This window comes from Typopeltis vanoorti, chromosome 13 (assembly GCF_054136105.1).
Source record: "Typopeltis vanoorti isolate ZY-2024b chromosome 13, IOZ_Tvanoo_1.0, whole genome shotgun sequence".
Classification (NCBI taxonomy): Eukaryota; Metazoa; Arthropoda; class Arachnida; order Uropygi; family Thelyphonidae; genus Typopeltis; species Typopeltis vanoorti.
Genome location: NC_143561.1, coordinates 5,211,871 through 5,235,488, shown reverse-complemented (window position 1 = coordinate 5,235,488; position 23,618 = coordinate 5,211,871). Strand labels below are relative to the sequence as shown.

At 34.5% G+C, this 23,618-nt stretch overlaps 1 protein-coding gene across 2 annotated transcripts in view; it reads right to left on the bottom strand.

The window, feature by feature from the left end:
* The window catches only part of Chd1 (chromodomain-helicase-DNA-binding protein 1), a 557,090-nt gene that overhangs the window by 233,582 nt on the left and 299,890 nt on the right, over window positions 1–23,618 (bottom strand). For both annotated transcript variants that reach the window (XM_090402402.1, XM_090402403.1), the window contains exons 24-25: window positions 20,131–20,319; window positions 2,612–2,787 (exon numbers count right to left, since the gene is read on the bottom strand). In XM_090402402.1, the coding sequence (XP_090258528.1) occupies window positions 2,612–2,787; window positions 20,131–20,319 (365 nt within the window). The remainder of the gene's footprint in view (window positions 1–2,611; window positions 2,788–20,130; window positions 20,320–23,618) is intronic.

The following is a 23,618-nucleotide window of genomic DNA, read 5'->3' as shown; positions in this document are numbered from 1 at the left end:
AATTGAATAATTGTTGTAATAGATACATTATGAAGGTCAGCATTAAAAAGAAAAAGACAATGAAAATAGGCAGAAAAAACATTGAAAATATCATATCAACTACATTGTGAATGGAGAACTTATAGAACAAGTAAAACATTTCAGTTACTTAGGCACAAATTTTAGTGAAGACGGTAAATTAAATATGGAAACAGACAACAGGATCAACAAAGCCTGTATGATAGTAAGTCAACTGAATAAATTTATAGGGAATAACACAGAAATTAGTCAAAACACTAAATTAGCTGTATATCTTGTAGCATTTCAGCTACAAGACAGTGTTCAAACCAGTTTTAACTTATGGATCTGAGAGCTGGGTTAGAAATAAAACACTTGACCAAAGACTAGAAACTACAGATGTGAGAGTCCTGAGAAACATTAGGAGCGTGAACAGATGGCATCAATGGTAATAACATTTAAAAAACAAGGATATTAGGAAAGAACTTGACATTGTTAGCATCCAGGAATATATATTAGCAGAGTTAATCTCAGGTGGTAAGGTCACTTAAATAGAATGGGAGAGGAAAGATTAGCAAAACAAGTGTTCTCTGCCAGGTTGGCAGGAAAAAGACTCAGAGGAAGACCAAGATATACGTGGATTGACTGGTAAAAAGAGCCTTAGAAATATAAGATCTGATAATGCTGGAGCCTTTCCATTAAAATATAAAAAATAACAAAAAAGAAATAATAAATAATAGAAATTAAATACTTTTCTTTTAAGATTAAAAAAAGAACTACTTAGTCTTAAAACATTTTAAATTTGTTTTCATTATTTCATGGTCCCCTCAACAAAACTTATGGCCCCAAGGGGGAACCATGGTCCACAGTTAGGGAAGCACTGCTCTAAAGCACCTCCAATTCATTAATCTCTATTATCCCATCGGTTAATGTCACATATGCCACTGCAATATCACCACCTGGATGGTATATGTTTGCAAAATGATCACTGAGTTACTCAACTATTTCACCTTTGGTTCTTTTGCAACATTAGCTATATACAAATAATTCTGATCAATTTGGATGCCATGTCATCTGGTCCTGATATGTCGAATAATAAATGTGTAGAGCATAGAAATTTCCACACATTTTAATGCTCAATAGCTGACTTCCTCTCTCCTTTCATATTCTTCTCTTCTATGGGTATTTATTCTGTAGCCTGATACAGGATAAACAACAGCAGATATTTAGTTGATTACTAATAATAAATTTTTACCACTGCATTACATTACTGTTCTATTGTTCTTGTTTTGATTTTTTTTATTTTATTTTATTTTTTTTTTTTTTTATAAAATTGGTGAAATTCATCAACAATCAATTTGTACCGAAATCTATTAATTAATAATAATTATTAATATAGGTTCTACTAATGATCATGTAAGCAAGATCTTGATTATGCCTTAACCTTTGGATAAATGTGATGAAAATGCTAAGAGAAACCTATGTAACTGCTCTTGATATGTATAGAGCATATAACTGACTTTTAGTATATGAGACTTTTAAGTAAGGCCCACATGCCTTTCACTAATTTGTGCTACTCCTTCCTAATACTGTGATCTGATTACTGCAGGATCTGTGTGAACATGTATTTTCTGGTGATATTTCCAATAAGTAACTATCAGAAAAATCAGTAATTCTAAGAAATCCAAAGACAACCACCTATCCATTCCCATCGCTATAATAAATTTAGTTTAATCCTTTATCCAAGTGTAAGCAAACAAAGTTTGCGCCTGAAGTATCTTCAGGATTGAGGCAACTCGTGGTAAAAGTGGACCAAGCTCTCATCACTCCTTGTCTCAGTATATCCCATAATGCAAAGCACATCTCCTTGCAGACATGTATAATGCTATGCATTAAGGGAAGGGCCACTACCCAGACTGGTTTCGAACTTTATTGAGGTCTAGTCAGTGGGAGCCAGACCCAGAGGTAGTGATACTAAGGCAGAAGCAATGGAGAAGTCATATTTAACTATACGAGTTGCCAAAAGGTGTACCACCTTATTATTAAATTACTCTGGATTTAGAGAAAGATGTTGGAAGTTTTTTTCACTTGGTTAGACTATAATAAATTCTAGACCTCAATAAAGGTCGAAACTGGTCTGAGTAGTGGCCTTTACCTTAATGCATAGCATTATACATGTCCACAAGGAGATGTGCTTTGCATTATGGGAGATACTGAGACAAGGAGTGATGAGAGCTAGGTCCACCTTTACAACGAGTTGCTTCAGTCCTGAAGATACTTCAGGTGCAAACTTTGTTTGCTTACACTTAGATAAAGGATTAAACTAAATTTATTATAGTCTAACCAATTGGAGACGAAAAAAAAAAAAAAAATCCAACAAATTCCCATCTCCAATGGTACTCTTTTAAACAAAAACTCACTTCCATATGAAGTGAGTTTTTGTTTCCTGAAGCATATAACTTATAGACAATCAATAAAAAATCAATTTTAATAAACATTAAAAATAATTATATCATGTCCATTTATTTATTTATTATTTAAATGTTAATATTCAAGAGAGCTGTCACAGATATAAAACAATGAAATTGGAAAATGACTGGCATTCATAAAGTACCTTCTAACTTCTGCATCTGTAAATCCCTTAATTGTATCTCGAGGAATAAGTCTTGGCCGTCCTCTTTTACGAGGTCGGTCATCATCAGACTCTTCTTTTTCAGATCCACTGTGACCTGTACCATCATGTCGCCGTTTCCTTCCTTGCTCCTCTTCACTATCTGTATGAACATGCATCTATATGCAAATTGCAAGCAAGAAATGTGATTAATAATATTCAGAATTAAAATTAATTAAATATATATAAAAATAAGGCAACGGGTTTTCAATAGTACAGGTTTCTGTAAAATATTCTAAGATAAAATGCTTGAGAGAAACTATTCTATATCGTTCAAGAAGCATGAAAGTCACTATTTGGAAACAAGATAATTATCATCAATGTGATCTGAGGAAAAGTATTCGTTCCAAAAAAATTCACAAGAGATTTTGAGGAATGTGATACACCAGTAGTCCTGTAGATGGTATTGCAATCTTACATGAAAAAGAACACTCCAGTGAAGTAGTTGATAAGAAATGTAACTTTATTGTTATTATTATTATTAGATAGGGAGTGCTTAAGGGTCAAAGCTGTATAACTGAGAGGAGACCTCCACATCGTCTTTAAAGGAATGCGGAGAATCGACCAGGGCTTCTGACCTAATGTCTAATCCTCACCTTCTCGTGGTGCACCCTGTTGGGTATCTACATGGATACTGAACGAACGAGGAAGGGCTGGCAAATTGGGATTTAGTCGACCAAATTGTAATTCTTATTGGCTTAAACCAAATTATAAAATGATGATACAACATGACAAAATTTCATGCTGGCTGGGACGTCGCCTGGTTAAACAAGGTGCCCGTTGTTTTCACCAGGGAACCAGGGTGAACAGCGAAAAGTCAGCTACTGGAACAGATCTGAAAAAACACTCCAACTCAACATCACCAGAGTTAAAGATTGGTACTATCAACATAAGAAGCCTGAATTGCAAAGAAATAGAGCTAGCTGAGGAATTAGATAAGTACCAGATCGACATAATAGGGGTGACTGAAACAAAATAGACAAAAACTGGTGAGATCTTTCTGTACAAAATCATATATTCAGGCAATGACAATCAAGGAAAAGAAATAGCAGCCATTGTATTCAACACTAAATACGAGGCTAATCTTCTTGAATGGCAGGCAGTCTCAAGTAGAGTGTGTGGGCAAATATCAGAATGGGGAACTGGACAATGAGACTAATTTGTGACTATGGTCCCACAGAAGGTTCTACTAAGGTAGAAGTGGAGGAATTTTTTGAGGCTTTAGAGAAAGCAACTGATACAATGAAAAAGGAAAAGTTGGTCCTTGTTGGGGATCTAAAAGCAGAGTAGGAAATGATTGTCAAACATACAAAAATATTTTGGAAAAATTTGGAGAAAAGAGCAAAGTTAATAATAATAGCAAAATACTGTTGGATTTCTGGACTGGTTATTACTAACACCATGTTCCAACAGAAAAATGTGCACAAATTCACATGGATAGAAGAGGCAAGGAATAAGAAAAGTCTCATTGACTATGTTATTGTTGATAGTGATGTTTTCTCCCTGGTGCAGCACACCAGAGTGTACAGAGGATTTGAAATTGGAACTGATTACTATTTAGTCTTGAGCAGGATAAAATTGAATTTCACATTGAAAAGAATAACATGTAAGAAAGTTTTAAAGCGAATAAAAGTTGAGCAGCTCTCAGATATGAAAAGTGTAGACTAAAGTATATAAAGATTATTGAAGAAAAAATTAAAGAGTTTGAGAACAGGAATCAAACTTTAGAGATTCATGGGCAAGCCTTGAGGAAAACCTTGATTGATTCAGCCAGAGAGGCATGTGGTGAGGTTGTCTGCAAGGATAGAAAAATGAGAACTCCATGGTGGATACAGGAAGTTAAAGAGGCAGTGAAGGAAAAGAAGAAAGCATATCAAAAGTTTCTGGCAAATTAGTCAGCTTGTGCTCTTACAGAATACAGAGACAAATGTAAGAAAGCTAAACACTGTGTAAAACTAGCTAAACAAAAGTCATGGCAGGACTTTGGCAAGAACATAGAAAATAAATATCAAGGTGGGAAAATATTTTGGAGGTTATTGAAGAAGCTTAGAAATGGAGGAAAGAGACTTGTAAAAGGAGTTAGAGATGAAAAGGTGACATGAAAACGGGAGAAAAAGATATCCTTGAAGTATGGAGAAATTACTTCGAGAAATTGCTAAATGAAACAAGCAGTGATAGCACAGCGATAAAAACACTCAACAGGCATACAGTCAGGAATATATATCCATACTTGAAGTAGAAAAAGTCATCAAAGGTTAAAATGTGAAAAGGCAGCAGAAGTAGATGATATCTGACCAGAAATGCTGAGGTATGGTGGTATAAAAGTCTTGCAGTGGCTGCACTGCATAGTTCAGAGGGCCAGGACAGAGGGGCGAATTCCCAATGATTGGAGTAGAGCTCTAATAGTACCCATATATAAAAAAGAAAATAAAACTGTATGTGAGAATTACAGAGGTATTTCCCTACTGAGTGTTCCTGATAAGATATATGCAAGTATACTTGAGAAACGGTAGAGAAGAATTGTAGAAGAAAAGCTTGGTGAATAACAAGCTGGATTCAGGCCAAATAGAGGCTGTCAGGATCAGATCTTCACTTCACGACAAATAGTGGAGAAATCATGGGAATATAACAATGATCTCTATTTGAGTTTTGTAGATCTGGAAAAGGCATATGACAAGGTGCCAAGAGAGAAGCTATTCAATACGCTGCAGTTAAATGGTGTCAATGGAGCGTAATATCAAGAATACTTAGTCTTTATTTCAGTTGTAAGTCAGCAGTTAGAATTGAAGAAAGTACAGGAAGATGGTTTAATGTAAAATCTAGTGTGAGACAAGGATGTACATTATCCCTCTGTTATTCATTATCTATATGGATCACATTATGAAGGAAAGTGGTATTAAACGTGATATCAAAATTGGAGATATTAATGTCAGCTCTTTGCTTTATGCAGACGATATTATACTTATCAATCTTATTAATAAATCCACTACGAGTCTGCAAGATTCCTTGACTAAATTGAATAACTGTGTAATAGATATGGTATGAAGGTCAGCAATAAAAAGACAAAGACAATGAAAATAGGCAGAATTGTTGAAAATGTTAACTGCAATAGCGAACGGAGAACCTGCGGAACAAGTAAAACATTTCACCTACTTAGGCGCAATTTTTAGTGAAAATGGTAAATTAAATAGACAACAGAATCAATAAAGCTGGTATAGTAGGAAGCCGATTGAATAAATTAATATGGAATAATAGAGAAATTAGTCGGAACACTAAATTAGCTGTATACAGGACAGTGTTCAAACCATTTTTAACTTATGGATCTGAGAGGTGGGTCAGAAGTAAAACACTTGACCAAAGACTAGATATGAGAGTCCTGAGAAAGATTAGAGGTGTGAATAGATGGCATCAATGGCAATATCATATTAAAAACGAGGATATTAGAAAGAACTTGATGTTGTCACCATCCAGGAATGCATTAGCAGATCTAATCTCAGGTGGTATGGTCATTTAAACAGAATGGGTGAGGAAAGCGACCCAGAGGAAGACCAAGATATAGGTGGTTTGATAGGGTATAATGTGCCTTAGACAATAGAAATATAAGATCTGATAATGATAATATTGGAGTCTTGACAAGTAATAGACTGATTTGGAGGAAAATTGTAGATGGGAAGTTAGTAATGATGTAAATATTTCATGTAGTATTATCATATCCTGTACACCACTGAGGGTACATGGCAGGAATTTGATGATGATGAGGCATCTCCACTGAGTCTGAATATTCATCACAGGAAGCCAATGCTAACTATTATTGATATAGTGACTATCATACTTCTCCTTAAACCTGTTTACCAGTGCATCATCACTTTTCAAACAAAAACATCTAATCCTTACACAATTACATAATGACACTCTTAAATTTACAGTGATGACTGTTGTCTCTCTCTCATTCAGTTACACTGGAAGATTTCTTTAGCACCTACTCTATAAAATCCCAATAGTAATCTCATCATCATCATCATCATCAACAACAACAACAACCATGGGTCTAATGCCCATAGGTGTCTGATTCCAGCTTGATATGATTCTTCCATTGCATTCTAGTTTGTGCAAGATGACTCAGTTTGTGTATAGAGTTTCCACAGCATTTGACAATATCATCGCCCCATTCTGTGTTTGGTCTTCCTTTTTTGTTCTTTCCTTCAATCATCCCAATAGTACCCTATATGTTTCTATCCCCTCTTTCTCACATATTGGCTAAACTTTGTTACCACGAATTTCAGTCTATCCTCATATGGAGCATTCCAAAAACTAGTAAACCTCTGAATCTTCTCAACCACTTCCACATCCCCCAATAAACCCAGGTGAACTAAATCAACCTGATGTTCCTGCATCAAAGCCCTGTAGAAGGGATAAGAGTTTCCTTATCCCTACTCATCACTGTGTTTTCTAGCATCCAAATCATCTTTTCAGCTATTTTTCCCACTTCTGTAATATGTGCACTGAACTTTAACTTTATTCACTTATCCCTAAATAACCATGGCATTTTTTCTGTCAAATTCAGTCCATATAGGGTAATACACGGCCTGTAGTTTCTTAATCTCAAAGCACAACTTGACAATTTTTTACACAGTTTTTTTTTTTTTTTTTTTTTTTTTTTTTTTTTTTTTTTTTTTTGTAAGTGGTGGTTTCTGTGGTTTAGAAGTTCATAAGGCATATTCTGGTAATTGGACCACATTTTTTTTATTAAGCTAAAAGCACAATAAAGAAATAAAACCCGACAAGTTTCGTAAGTCGTTTGACTTACATCTTCAGGGGTAAAAGGTAACTGAAAGTTAAAACAACAAAAAAGAAATTAATAGTTCAGGAATATGCCTTATGAAATTCTTTACACTTGCTGGATATTTTCCTTCTAATCATATTCAAAATCATTAATCTACTAATTTGAAACAGAAGTAGTCGTAATACAGAGCCCTCTCAGACACTACAGCTCACCTGCATTTGCTCTGATTCACTTCCACTATACGCTACTCTCTGATGCCTGGCCATCATCCACCCTCTGATTATATCTCCAGCTTCAAATCCATCCCCATTTGTCCAACTTATGTAACAGGCATCCACTGTCAAATGTCTTTGCAAAGTCCAGCAACATCATAGTGTGGTTTTCAATAACTGCCACTTTATTACAGAAACCAATTATTTAAGAACAAACTAAACAAGTGGAGGTAGTATTCAAGGAGGCTACCAATGTCACAGGTAAAAAAAGCAAAAAGAGTTGTGTTTTTTCAGATTCAATATGCAATAAGTGACAGTGTCCACACTTGCTTACCTATTTGCAATTTAATTTAAAACTTTTCTGTGCTTAAATGGATAACATGTAGGATGCAGTCATAAATATATCTTGAGCATTAGTGTAGGAAAACATATATCAGAAATCTGAAATGCAGAATTCTCAAATATGGAGGTATGAAAATTCTATATTGCAATATTCAGAAAGCTTAGTCAGGAGAATAAAATCCAGAAGAATGGGAGTACAGATCTCAGGAATCCATACCTGCATTTCCATCAGATGATACTATTGTTTATTGTTTTTGGGTTATAGATTTAGAATGTCAATGCTGATCAAGCTACTGATATGCAACATATGGGTAAACATCTTCTTCAACATCTGTGCTTTTATTTACATATGACATTGACATTATACATCACTATTTTTCATTTGCTTAAAGGTCAAAGCGACATAACTGGTAGGAGGCTAACACATACCATTTTAAAGAAACCAACTGGGAATTCTGTCCTCTTCTGTCTTCCTAATGTCCAATCTTGCCATCTCATGGTGCACTCTGTTAGTACACATCTATTTGACCACTCAATAAATGAGAGACCTGACTGGAAATTTGGGATTAAGCCAAAAACAAACACGTTAGTACAACACAATGAAATATCATGACTGGAGCATCACCAGGGGAAATAATATCTCCCCATCTTATTTTTATCAGGGAACTAGGACAAACAGTGAAGAGTCAGCTCCTGGAACAAACTTCAACTCAGCATCAGGATAATTCAAAATAAGCACCACAATTTAAGAAATATCACTGAAAAAAGAAGTCGAACTGGAAGAAGAATTAGAAAAGTACCACATTGGCATAATTAATGTTACCAAAGGAAAGAAGACAAAAATAGGTGAGATTCTTTTAAGTGACAAATATATGGTGTTCTATTCATTCAATAATGATCAGGGAAAGGAGTAGCTATAGTATTAAACACAAAAGATCATTTTCTAGAATGGCAGACAATATCAAGTAGTGTGCAAAATCAACATGGGGAATTGGATATTAGTCTTATCTTTATATGACTAATATCCAATCCAAGTCTCACAGGAGTTCCACTAAGGAAGTAGTGGAGGAATTAGAGTCATCAGAGAAAGCAGTTCACTCACTCTCTCTTTCTCTCTCTCACTCACACACACACACACACATACACACACAAAGTTAATCCTTGGTGATCTAAAGAGCAGAGTAGGAAATGGCAAGACACAGAAATGTTTTTGAAAAATGAAAAGAAAATTGGGATGATGGTAAATACTTGCTAAGTTACTCTTTAGATCATTGACTAGCCATTACTAATAGCATGTTCCAGCACAAAGATGTGCATTAATTTACATCGAAAGAAGGCACAAGAAATAAGAAAAAACTTATTGACTATGTTACAGTTGACAGAGATATCTTCATGCTGATTCAGGACAGAAGAGTAAGCGATCATCATTTAGTTCTAAGCAGGATAAAATTGAATATCATATTGATAAGAAAAGTGTATAAGAAAGTTTAAACTGAATCAAAGTAGAACAGCTTTCAGAAGTGAACTGTAGGCTCATATACACAAATACTATTGGAGAAAAAAAAAAGTTTAACACAAAGAATCAAACCTTGGAGACTCAGTGGCATACTCTGGAGAAAAAAAAGAAAGAAAGAAAGAAAACTGACTGACTCAGTCAGAGATAAATGTAATGAGGTCATCTGGAAGGATAAAGAAATCCAAACTTCATGGGGAACACAACAAGTTAAAGAGGCAGGCAGTCGTGGAAAAGAAGAAATCATACTGAAAATTACCTGGCAAGTAAGTTTGACACTTTGAAAGAATACACAGATAAATGTTAGAAAGCAAAGCAAAACAATACAATAGCCAGGGAAGAATTCGGTAAGAATAATTTTGGTAAATATCAGAAATGATAAAGGTGACATGAAAAGTGAAGATAAGATATTTTAGACATCTGGAGTGATTACTTTGAAATATTATTAAACAAAAAAACAAGAAGTGACAGAAAGTTGATAGAAAATATTCAAAAGGAATGCAATCCAAAGCACATATCAATACATGAGGTAAACAAAATACACAAAAGACTTGTAATGTGGAAAGGCAGCTGGAGTTGACAAGAAATGCTGAATTTACATGTTGAAGTATCTGGAACAAAAAGCTATGCGAAACTGGAATGCAGATAAATAATTTACTGACAAAAATTTATAGGCCAATATTTGGCTAGCTCAAACTGGCATTATCAGAGGCATTTTAACAATATGCAGTCAGTGAAGACAGAATGAACTGAACTTGAGAGCAAGAATAGTCACATGCATACAGCAACAGTGACACTTTTTATGGTAATTTCTGTTATTAATTATTAATGCTGACAGGAGGATGGGGCAGTGCATCCTATCTTCTTATTAGCACGATGCAATCTTGCATAGATAGGTAATCCAAAATCTATGCACATCTTGTGTTCATCATCATCATCATCATCATCATCAAATTCCTGCCATGTACCCTCAAGGGGTGTACAGGATATGATAATACTACATGAAAAATTTACATCATTACTAACTTCCTATCTACAATTTTCCTCCAAATCAGTCTGTTACTTGTCTAGACTCCAACATTATCAGATCTTATATTTTTGTCGTCTAAGGCACTTTGTACCGTATCAATACATCTATATCTAGGTCTTCCTCTGGGCCATTTTCCTGCCAACTTGGCAGAGAACAATTGTTTCGCTAATCTTTCCTCGCCCATTCTGTTTAAGTGACCATACCACCTGAGATTAGCTCTGCTAACATTTCTGGATGCTGACAATGTCGTCTTTCCTAATATCCTCATTTTTAATATGATATTGCCGTTGATACCATCTGTTCACACGTCTAATCTTTCTCAGGACTCTCATATCTGCGATCTCTAGTCTTTGGTCAAATGTTTTACTTCTGACCCAGCTCTCAGATCCATAAGTTAAAACTGGTTTGAACACTGTCTTGTCTACAGCTAATTTATTGATAGAGAAATCAGTCAACTAATTTCTCACTTATTCCATATGAATTTATTCAATTGACTCCCTACCATACCAGCTTTGTTGATTCTGTTGTCTATTTCTATATTTAATTTACCATCTTCACTAAAAATCATGCCTAAGTAGCTGAAATATTTTACTTGTTCCACAGGTTTTCTGTTCACAACACACGACATTTTCAACGATTCTGCCTATTTTCATTGTCTTTGTGTTTTTATTGCTGACCTTCATAATATTTTTATTACAACAGTTATTCAATTTAGTCAGAGAATCTTGCAGACTTGTAGTGAATTTATTTAGAAGTATAACACTGTCCGCATAAAGCAAAGAGCTGACATTAACATCTCCAATTCTAATATCATGTTTAATACCACTTTCCTTCATAATGTGATTCATATAGATAATGAATAACAGAGGGGATATGCACATCCTTGTCTCACACCAGATTTAATATTAAACCATCCTCCTGTACTTCCTTCAAGTTTATCTGCTGACTTACAACTCAAATAAAGACTAAGTATTGCTTGATATAATGCCACATTAACACTATATAACTTAGCGTTTTGAATAGCTTCTCTCTTGGCACCTTGAAATATACCTTTTCCAAATTGACAAAACTTAAATACAGATCTTTGTTATATTCCCATGATTTCTCCACTATTTGTTGTAAAGTGAAGAACTGATCCTGACAGCCTCTATTTGACTTGAATCCAGCTTGTTCTTCACCAAGCTTTTCTTCCACAATTCTTCTCAACCGTCTCTCATGTATACTTGCATAAATCTTACCAGGAACTCTCAGCAGGGAAATATCTCTGTAATTCTCACATTCAGTTTTATTTCCCTTTTTATATATGGGTACAATGAGAGCTCTAGTCAAATCCTTAGGAATTCATCCTGCTGTCCAGGCATTCTGAACTATGCAGTGCAGCCACTGTAAGGCTTTTATACCACCATACTTCAGCATTTCTGGTCGAATATCATCTACTCCTGTAAGAAGTAGATGATATTCAACATTTCAAGCCTTTGATGGCTTGAAATGTGGAAAGGCTTCAAGCATGGATATGTATTCCTGACTGTATGCCTGTTGAGTGTTTTTTACCACTGTGCTATCACTGCTTGTTTCATTTAGCAATTTTTCGAAGTAATTATTCCATACTTCAAGGATATCTTTTTCTCCTGTTTTCCTGTCACCTTTATCATCCATAACTGCTTTTACAGCACTCTTTTCTCCATTCCTAAGCTTCTTCAACAACCTCCAGAATATTTTGCCACCTTCTTGATATTTACTTTCTATATTCTTGCCAAAGTCCTCCCATGACTTTTGTTTAGCTAGTTTTACACAGTGTTTAGCTTTCTTACATTAGTCTCTGTATTCTCTAAGAACACAAGCTGACTTATTTGCCAGGAACATTTGATTTGGTTTCTTATTTTCCTTCACTGCCTCTTTAACTTCCTGTGTCCACCATGGAGTTCTAATTTTTCTATCCTTGCAGACAAGGATAAACACCACTTGCCTCTCTAGCTGAATTAATCAGGATTTTCTTGAAGGCATGCCACTGAATATCCAAGGTTTGGTTCCTGTTCTCAAACTCTTTCATTTTTTCTTCAATAATCTTTGTGTATTTTAGTCTACAGTTCACATCGGAGAACTGCTCAACTTTTATTCACTTTAAAATTTTCTTACATGTTTTTCTTTTCAATATGAAATTCAATTTTATCCTGCTCAAGACTAAACAGTGATCACTTTCAATTTCTAATCCTCTGTATACTCTGGTGTCCTGCACCAGGGAGAAAAAAATTGCTATCAACAATAACATCGTCAATGAGACTTTTCTTATTCCTTGCCTCTTCTCTCTGTGTGAATTGGTGCACATTCTTATGTTGGAACATGCTGTTAGTAATACCCAGTCCATGTCCTGAGCAGAAATCCAACAGATATTTGCCATTATTATTAGATCTACTCTTTTCTCCAAATTTTCCCAAAATATTTTTGTATGTCTGACAATGATTTCCTACTCTGCTATTTAGATCCCCAACAAGGACCAACTTTTCCTTTTTCATTGTGTCAGTTGCTTTTTTTTAGAACCTTCTGTGAGACAATAGGCACAAATTTTCTCAAGTATACTTGCATAAATCTTACCAGGAACACTCAGCAGGGAAATATCTCTGTAATTCTCACATTCAGTTTTATTTCCCTTTTTATATATGGGTACAATGAGAGCTCTAGTCCAATCATCAGGAATTCATCCTGCTGTCCAGGCATTCTGAGACTGCCTCTACTCTACTTGAGACTGCCTGCCATTCAAGAAGATTAGCCTCCTATTTTGTGTTGAATACTATGGCTACTCCTTCATCTCCTTGATTGTCATTGCCTGAATATAACATTTTGTATTTATTGCTCAGAAAGATCTCATCAGTTTTTGTCTTTTTTTGTTTCAGTCACCCCTATTTCGTCGATCTGGTACTTATCTAATTCCTCAGGTAGCTCCGTTTCTTTGCCGTTCAGGCTTCTTATGTTGATAGTACCGATCTTTAACTCTGGTGATGTTGAGTTGGGGTGTGTTTTCAGATTTGTTCCAGTAGCTGACTTTTCGCTGTTCGCCCTGGTTCCCTGGCAAAAACAATGGGGAGCCTTGTTTAACTGGGCGACGCCCCAGCCAGCATGAAATTTTGTCATGTTATACCATCATTTTGTATTTTGGTTTAAGTCAATAGGAATACAATTTGATCGGCTAAATCCCAAATTGCCAGCCCATCCTCGTTCGTTCAGTTTCCAGGTAGATACCCAACAGGATACACCACGAGAAGGTGAGGATTGGATATTAGGTTCAGAAACCCTGGTTGGTTCTCTGTATTCCTTTAAAGACTATGTGGAGGTCTTCTCTCAGTTATACACCTCTGAGTTATGTGTTCAAACTCTTTTATTTTTTAAAAAATAATATTTGCATTATATGAGTCTAAAGTTCACCTCTGAAAGCTGCTCAACATTGGCATTCATTTTAAAATTTTAATTAGAACATAAAAATCATCCTACAAGGATAAATGTCTTTGCATTGCCCAGAATACAAGAGAAAATAGAGGTATGAAATAAGTAGTCCCCATCTGGTTTTGAGCAAGATATAAATGATATATGTTTCTTTTGAATATGATATCATTTTTATCTTGCTCAAAACCAGATGGGGACTACATCTTATTTCATACCTCTTGTATTCTGGGCAATGCAAAGACATTTATCCTTGTAGGATGATTTTTTATGTTCTAATTACTCCCAAAAAAGTGAGATCATTTTCTTCAGTGACTTCAATGTTCATAACTCAAACTAGGTAATAGTATCTTTGCACTCACAGTGAAGCTGTATGTGTGTGCAAATAGCACCTCTTTCTCACGACATAAGCTTTCATATTCCTTTGGAATGTAGCCAACAGTATGCAGCAACCAAGCCTTTAAAAAAAGAAGAAAAAAAGTCACTAAACTATCATCCCACTGACATCACTTCAATTTTCACACTACCTTCACTTACAGGAGAACTATCAATTAATTAGCGATCACCAATATGAACTCTGCAACTCATGCTCCACAGACCTTAATCAACCTCACCCACCTTTTGGTGCATGCCATGGATTGTTTGGAACTCATGTGGCTGCTGGCAAGTGAGAGAAAGAGAGACTATCACATGGATTTCATTTCTAATGCATTTGGAAGACGTCCTAACCCAACTATCATCTTATGATCTGGCTTTTGCTCTTCTCAATAACACTACCAATTTCCTTGCTGCATGTATGAGAGATGGTCTCTCTCTTTGGATTTCTCCGCAAATAATGGGGTACCTTATGGCTCTATGCTTTCACCTATGCTTTCTCTCAACGATCACAAACTGTATCAATAGTTTTTGCTGATGACATCATCCTTCTACTCCTCTTCTTCATTCAAACAAGCTATGCAGTATACAAATGATTCAAGTTTCAGGATTCTCCATAAGCAAATGTCTCAGTGATGTGCTTTCTATTTCCATGTATGGTGAGACTAATCTAGTGAATGTTAGTAGTGCCAAAGCATAGCCATGTTTTATTTCTAATAGGAAAGATCTCATTTGACCATACTTATTTTTGATAATATTCTGATCTCCAGACTAGGTCATATTTCTCTTCTTGGACTGATTTACTCTTCTGGCTTTTCCCAGTGCAAATACATCACATCACATTACATCTAAAGCCTCAAAGAAACTTGCTGTTCTCTCCCATTCATGACAAAAGTTCTCACCTGTTCAACTCTTTATACTATATAATTCCCAAATCTGCCCACCCTTAGAATACCATTCCCACATTTTGGGTGGGAGTATGAAAAACCACACTAAAACTATGACACTATCCAGAAATGAACAATCTGGTAAACAAGTCTCTCTCTCCCCTCTCTCTCTCTTAGTGCAATACATCTTTGTGTAGTGCAGTAAGTATTTTCAGTGTTGCTCCAATGAGCTGGCCACCATAATTTCTCTACTTTTCTCTAAAACATAAGCAGTTATCGATCAACATTTGTGTTCATATTAATAGTTGATATTCAACTTTAGTGAACCAAACAAATTTCTTCACATTTTTCTCAAGGACAACAACCATTCTCCATTCAAGAAGCATATCAATTTCTTCTTTGACCTTAACCACTTGGCATCACAGAGCAGTGTACATTATAGGTTTTGCTATCTCTTGCTTTTGGAGTTAATATACATCAACAAATACATCAGTAACACTTTTCTTATTTCCTGTGTTCTCTCCCTGTGAATTGAATTTTTGTACATATTTATGTTTGAACATGGTTTCACTAAGGACTGGTCCATATCCTGAATTTCCTGACAAATTTCCCAGCATATTTCAATATGCTTGTAATTCATTGCTTGCTGAGCTGTTAAGTCCCCAATAAGAACCTCACTTTAATATGTCTGACTCAATGGCCTGTCACAGATGTGTATCTTAGCTTCATATTAAACTAATGCTCTAATAGGTTGATTATTCTTATATGCATATCTGTCTACTATGTTGTCTGTCAACTGCATGTATTCTCAGGCTAGTTAGGTAGTTTATGTTTCATAGGATGAAAAATCCTGCCATCTCCATATGAGACTAAACTAACTTCAGTTGAAAAAAGCTTATAAAGTTCTTTGCATCTTAAATAGGATTCAAATCCAATTTCAAACCAAAGAATATTGTTATTAGTCACTGTGTTACAAAGGCTGTCTCAATGAAGGTTGGCCTGGTTGACTTAGTAGTTAGCATATTTGCTTTCCAAGCAGCGGGTTGTGTGTTTGAATTCTGTCATGGATATGGATATTTGTGACTGTCTTTTGGAAGAAGATTACTGGAGGCCTGAAGTTGCCTTGAAATGATTTCATGTTTGATCCCTAGGGTTGATTTTCTGGACTATGTAAAAATATACATAAAAAATACAAACAATATATATATGTACATATATTTGGATTTTCAGCTAGGGAAGTATATGGTGAAGTCGTCTGCAAGGATAGAAAAATAAGAACGTCATGGTGGACACAAGAAGTTAAAGAAGCAGTCCAGGAAAAGAAGAAAGCTTACCAAAAGTTCCTAGCTAATAAATTGGCACATGCCCTAAAATAATACAGAGAGAAATGTAAGAGAAGCTAAGCTGTGTGTAAAAGTAGCTAAACAAAAGTCATGGGAAGACTTTGATAAGAATGTAGAAAGTAAATATTGGGAAGTTAGCAAAATGTTCTGGAGGTTATTGAAAAAGCTAAGAAATGGAGGCAAGAGTACTCTAAATGGAATCAAAAATGATAACAGTGACATGAAAACAGAAGATAAGGATAAGGATATCTGGAATAATTACTTTGAAAGATTGTTAAATGAACCAAGCAGTGACACAACCATACTAGAAAATTTTTGAGAGGAATGAGGAGTAGATATCAATATTTGAGATAGAAAAAGCTGTCAAAAAACTTGAAATATGGAAAGGCAGTTGGAGTAGATGAAATTCGACCAGAAATGCTTATTTATGAAGGTAAAAAAGTTTTGCACTGGCTACACTGCATAATTCAGAGGGCTTGGTCACAAAGTCAAATTCCCAATAATTGGAGTAGAGCTTTCATAGTACCCATCTATATATATAAAAAAAAAAGAAAGAATTAAACTGAATGTGAGAATTACAGAGGAATTTCTGTAGAATTTCTGTTTAATAGTCTAAATGTTTCAGGTAAGATTTATGCAAGCATATTTGAAAAGAGGTTGAGAAAGATTGAGGAAGAGAAACTTGGAGAACAAGTTGGGATCAGGCTAAATAGAGGTGCTCAAGATCAGCTTTTTTTCTTTAAGACAAATAGTTGAAAAATCGTGGGAATATGATAAGGATCTGTACTTAAGTTTCATAGATATGGAAAAGGCATACAACAAGGTGCCCAGAGAAAAGCTTTTCGAAACACTACAATTATATAGGGTGAATGGAACATTATATAGAGCAATACATAGTCTACATTTAAGTTGCCAGTCAGCAGTAAGAATTGAAGATATTAATCTCAGCTCTTTACTTTATGCAAACACATCTAGTGCAAGTCTCCAGGATTCACTAACTAAATTGAATAACAGCTGTGACAAATTTATATGGAATAAGAGAGAAATTCGCCTAAACACGAAACTAGCAGTATACAAGAGTGTGTTAAATCAGCTTTAAGTTATGGATCTGAGAATCGAATTAAAAATAAAGCACTTGATCAAAGACTAAAGACCACACATATGAGGGGTCTGAGAAAAATTAGGGGAGTGATTCAATAATATCAAATGTGGAATCATATTAAAAATTAAGATAGTAGAAAGGAATATGACATTAGGAGCATTCAAGAATGTGTCAGCAGGGCTAATCTAAGGTAGTATGGCCACTTGGTAGTGCTATCATAGTAACCTGAACACTCCTTGGGAGTACATATCAGGAAACTGATAATGATATATATAAAATTAATTAAAACAGAAAAAGAAATTCCACTTATGGTAGAAATGTATTATAGATTTACAAAAACCTTTTGTGACTGGGCACCACATAAAAAATCTAGACCCCCCCCCCTTTATGTCATCTTATCCCCTTCTTCCTCTAATGACTCATGCAAATTTGAGTGTTCTCAAATTAACAGAGAAAGAGTCAAAAGGCAACACTGTAGTCCTTTGATCTCACATAAACATTTGTGATAGTCTTTTGATGATAGATAATTTTCAGTACTTAATGAGACACAACCCTGTTATTGGAGGTTTGAATGACTTGAATAAGCAGCATATTTGATCCTTGATCAGAGTTTCTATATTACCCAACCTCAGCTTAGCTCAGGTCATCCACTGTACCAATACTGATGTACAATAAGGCTACATCCTTTCATGGATTGGATTCACTAACAGATTTTTCATTGTTTATCCCTATTTTTTTTTTTTTTGGACAAAAAAGCAAGCAGATTTTTGTTTAAGTGGGAAATGCCAAGCCAGAATGATATTAAATTATGTTGTACCATCATATATGTAATTTAAGCCAATAAAGAATATAATTTGATTGACTAAATTCCAGCTTGCCAGCACATCTGTGGACATAGTTGGAAGCCACAGTTAGTTCTCCATGCTTAAAGGCTGCATGTGACCTCTTCCCACTTTTCTAGCTTTGGCCATTATTATTTATTATTTTTTTGTTAACACCTTTTCATTCCAGTATAGGGAGTAGGCGAGGCCGTTTTAGCCCTATCTAATTTTTGGAGACTGAGTGGGCAGTTCAATCTCCACTGGCACCAATCAGAGATAGCTGGCCCAAGGCTATCACTAATTAAGCAGCATGCAGTGAAGAGAATAGCTCAACAGGCCACGATCTCATGGTCCCTAACTCTAACACAATATATTTAATGTCTGAAATAGTGTGGGTTCTACGGTCGATTTTCTTGAGTTTCTGGGAGAAAAAACTTGCTTGTCCATGACAGAGATCGACTAACTCTGGAACTGGTTGAAAAAAGGCTTAGAAAAATTTCCTCTGGTCGCCAACTAGACTCAAAACTTTGGCCATTAAGTGATCCTTATTAACATAAATTTTTTTCAATTTTATCAAAGTAATATTTTGTTTTCTGTATTTTGCATTCTGAAGAAAATTCACTTTGGTGAATTTTCTTCAGAATATTAATGATATTAAAGGCCATCAGCTGCAACTATTTTGGTAGCTTATTACAGTGAACAAATTTGCAAAAATTTAGTTTGCTGTAGTAAAAGGTAACTGCATGTTTATTTTTTATTATTTGATTGAATATTCAAAATACTTAATTGTTTTGTTCTGATTTTTTGGGGAGATGCATTTGGAATTCCAATGAATCAACCATTGTATTTTTAATCGCAAGTCCTCATAAAAGTTTCTAAATAGAGGATGATTGCAGTTAGTTAGAATGATGTCAGAGAGGGTCAGTATAATAAATATGTTAATTGTGTGTTGTCAATTAACAACAATCAACATGATGTGTGAAGTCATCTTATTATTTTCTGGAAGAAAATAGCCTTGCCACCTTGTAAGGAACTATTATAAGGATTCCCCCCCCCCCCATGAAAAGTCCTCATAACAGTTCCTTGCATCCTATATAGGATCATCAATAATTACTCTAATAAGGGGATGCTTATATGTCAGACGTTTATGGATATTTTATGTTTGTGCTGTTATCACATCTTGCCCTTGAACTATGTGGAATGGATTCACGCTTATCTTTTGTATGTTTGTAAATATAGACCCAACTGTCACTATAGCAAACATCATTATAAGAAATTTGTCAGCATAACAAATTATCAGTCCAAGCTGGCACATAAAATGCTATTCTGAAGACAATCCACTATAATAAATATTACTAAGGACCTACAAGTTTGGGAGAGTGAATGTTAACCAGATGCATGTGTGTGTTATATAATACAAGTCTTTGTTTCACTAATTGATATTACATAAAATCAAAATGATCTAAAATGCAGGACTTTCAAAGTTCCAAGCATCTTAGAATTAAGATATATACAGCAACATTAACCACTTTTTTAAAAGTATCATAGCTATTACTAAAACTGTAAAAGTCAAAAACAGCAGTTCAGAAAATAAAATAAAATTCACAACTATATCTTACTTGCTGAATTGTTTTCCTATTTCTAGGTGGGAGAAACATTTCCATTTCTTCTTTCTGTTTTATTTCTTCATCAACTTTTTTTCTTTCATCTTCTGGAATTATCTGTTCCCAATCTTTTTCTTCTTTAGGAGGAATATGGGTGTTATTCACAGTAACCTCTTCTTCTTCGTTAAAATTGAAACTTGCAACCTATAACAAATTGCATTCAAATAAGAAAATGCATAAGCCACATTATTTATTCTTGATAATAAAGATAAAAATAAAAAATTACATTCCACTATTGATATAGTAATACAGTAATATCAAATTGCTAATTCCAGCATAAATATATGCACGAATTCACAAGAAATAAGCTCTATTAATATTAATTATTTTATTGCTCATAGTGATATCTTTAAGGATACAAGAGTATATGGCAGATTTGAAATAGCAGGCAATCATAATTTCATTTTGAGCAGGATAATAAAGTGAATATCAACACTGAAAAGAAAAATATGTAAGAAAGTTTTAAAAAGCATCAAAGTAGAGCAGCTTTCAGAGGTAAGCTGTAAACTGAAATGGGAGAAAAAAAATTAAAGTTTGAAAAAAAAACATTGGAGAGTTAGTGGCAGACTCTGAAAACAAAAGTTTCAATCAATGTTTTCAGCCAGGGAGGAATATATTTCTACAAAGACAGAAAATTTCAAACTTTATGGTGGACTCAAGAAGTTCTGGAAAAGAAGAAAGTATACTGAAGCTTTTATCAAGTAAGTCAGCAAAAGCCTGAAACAATATAGAGAAAAATGTAAGAAAGCTAAACTCTGTACAAAAAACTTCTGTACTAAACAAAAGTGATAAGAAAACAAAAGATAAATATCAGGAAGATGCCAAAATGTTCTATACACTATTGCAACAACTTTGAAATGGAAGAAAGAGCACTGGAAAATGAATCAGGGATGGTAAAGTGACATAAAGACTGAAGATAAAGATTCATTTTAAAAATTTTATGGAATTTACAACCGTGTTAAAAAAACTTTTTTTATTATCCTGACGTTTCGATCTTCACATCAAGATCATCATCTGGAGCGTACATAAATATACAGGACAAGCTGAGTAACATCATTAACTGTAAGCTAGAGAAACAATGATTTGATCACATGTTATTCTACTGATTCCATATTTCAAATTCCATAAAATTTTTAAAATGAATGCTGATCACCGTGTAACCCTAAAAGAAAGGAAGATAAAGATATTTCAAATGCTTTGAGTAATTATTTTGGAAGACCATTAAATGAAATGAGTAGTGATGCAACAGTGATAAAAAAACATTTAAGAGGAATGCAGTTTAATATCCAAAACATTTGAAGCCTTGAGCAAAAGCTCAATTAGCTATATAAAGTTTATTTCCCTTTAAAAAAACATATTATGTTATTCTTTTTTTTTTTTTAATAATTATAATACTAAATGCAAAGTTTTAGCACTTGAGGTAGAAAAAGCCACCAGACACCAATGTGGAAATGCAGCTGAATTACATGATATTTGACCAGTAATGCTCAAATATGGAAGGAAGTTTTACAGTAGATATGTTGAAAAATTCAAATGATTGGAATAGAGCTCACATATAGCACCCATCTATAAAAAAAAAAGGGGGAAATAAATAAAACTGAATGTAAGAATTACAGAGGAATTGAGTATTCCAGGTAAAATTTACAAGCATATTTGAGAACAAGCTGGGTTAGGCTGCATAAGAGTGGCCATGATCAAATTTTCACTTTAAGACAGATAGTTAAGGAATCTTGGGAAATTATTATTATTATTAAAATTATATAAATATCTCCATGGAGTCAAAAACTCATTGCAGGAAACCGACACTAACCATTATTCATGCAATACCTATCCTATCATGCCTCTCCTCAAACTTATTCACCATTGGGACACTCACAACTACCTCTTGCAATCCATTCCAATCATTCACCACTCTACTCTCAAACAAAGAACTTAGTCTGCATTACTAACCATATTCTTACACAACTTCCAGTGGTGACCATTTGTTCTCTCCCTATCCCTCATGTATTGAAAAATTTCTTTTGTAACAATCTTATAAAATCTCTTTAGTAACTTATACTAAGTTTCTATAATGTCCCCTATCATCTGCCTGTCAACTAAACTCTGCAACCCAGCATATTCAATCTATCCTCAAAGGGAGCATTACAGATATCTGTCACCAGCTTGGTGACTCATCAGTCTTATAAAGAGAAATAATAACAACCTTCCTATCCTTACTTGTTAGTGTGTTCTTCAACATCCAAGCAATCCTTTGAGCTACTTTGCACTTTTGCAATATGTCTTTTGAATTTCAAATCTCTATACACCAGAATAAGTTTTACAGTCAAGTTGAAGGAACCACAATGTCCCATTGTGGTTCCTTCAACTTGACTTGTCCACCCTCTTCTTTGAGACAGCATGAGCAAGGAATTATTTTTCAGTTTTACATAAAAGTATTAACACAAGGAGAAGATAAGAGACTTCATAACCAGTCCATAAAGTTGATTGTAAACACAACTGTTCCATTTAAAGAAGTTTGCTCATAGACAATGCTCAAATAGTCTAATGATATCTGATAAGAATTAACAGATGAACTGAAATGGTTTATGAATAAAGATTACCACATTCAATTCACCCAGTTAGTGAAAAGATGGCAGGAAATGTTTGGAATTATGGTCTAAATAACTAAGGCTGTTGTATTATGTTGTTGATTGCATGGGTTCTCTAGCCATTTTTGCAAAAAAAGTGTTTCTGGAGGAAACACCTACCACCTTCATATGAGCCCTGCTAACTCAACTTCTTTCAAAAGTTCTTATAATGTTCTTTGCATCCTAGATTAGATTCAAACCAGGTGTTTTCAACTTGATGGCATTATGGATACTGACTGAGTGTCACTGGAAATCCAGCAGCAAGTTGCTGATGGAAAATAAATCCAGAAAATAGTAATTGATAAACTATCTTCCACTTTCTCAGTCACCAAAACTGAATTATGTTGTCTCTGTTCCATTTCTTCACAGCACCAGCATTGTTGCCATGATGGTTCTTGCAACCATCTACAATTTTATATCAACTTCATTCATGAAACATTAAAAAAGTGTGGTACTACAAGTCACATTAGAAAAAAGATTTTAATGACACACTTGCAATAAATAAGGAAGTTATTATATCCTACATATCTGAAAATTTATTCCCTAAGAAATGGGCTTGTTTGCAAATCAGATAGCAATCTGTTCTCGAATCGGCAGGCTGAGTTAGAATTCCACTGTAGACATGACCTGTTTGCAAAAGTCTTTAGATTGTAGTAGACAATTTCCATTGCTCTATGTTAGACTACTCTCCTGCTTATTAGTGAAAGATTGTTAGTTTATTTAGCAATATTCATTCATAACACAGAATGATAAGAAAATAATTAATATTTATTAACTTATTAGGAGATATTTTGCTGGTATTATATACATAATATT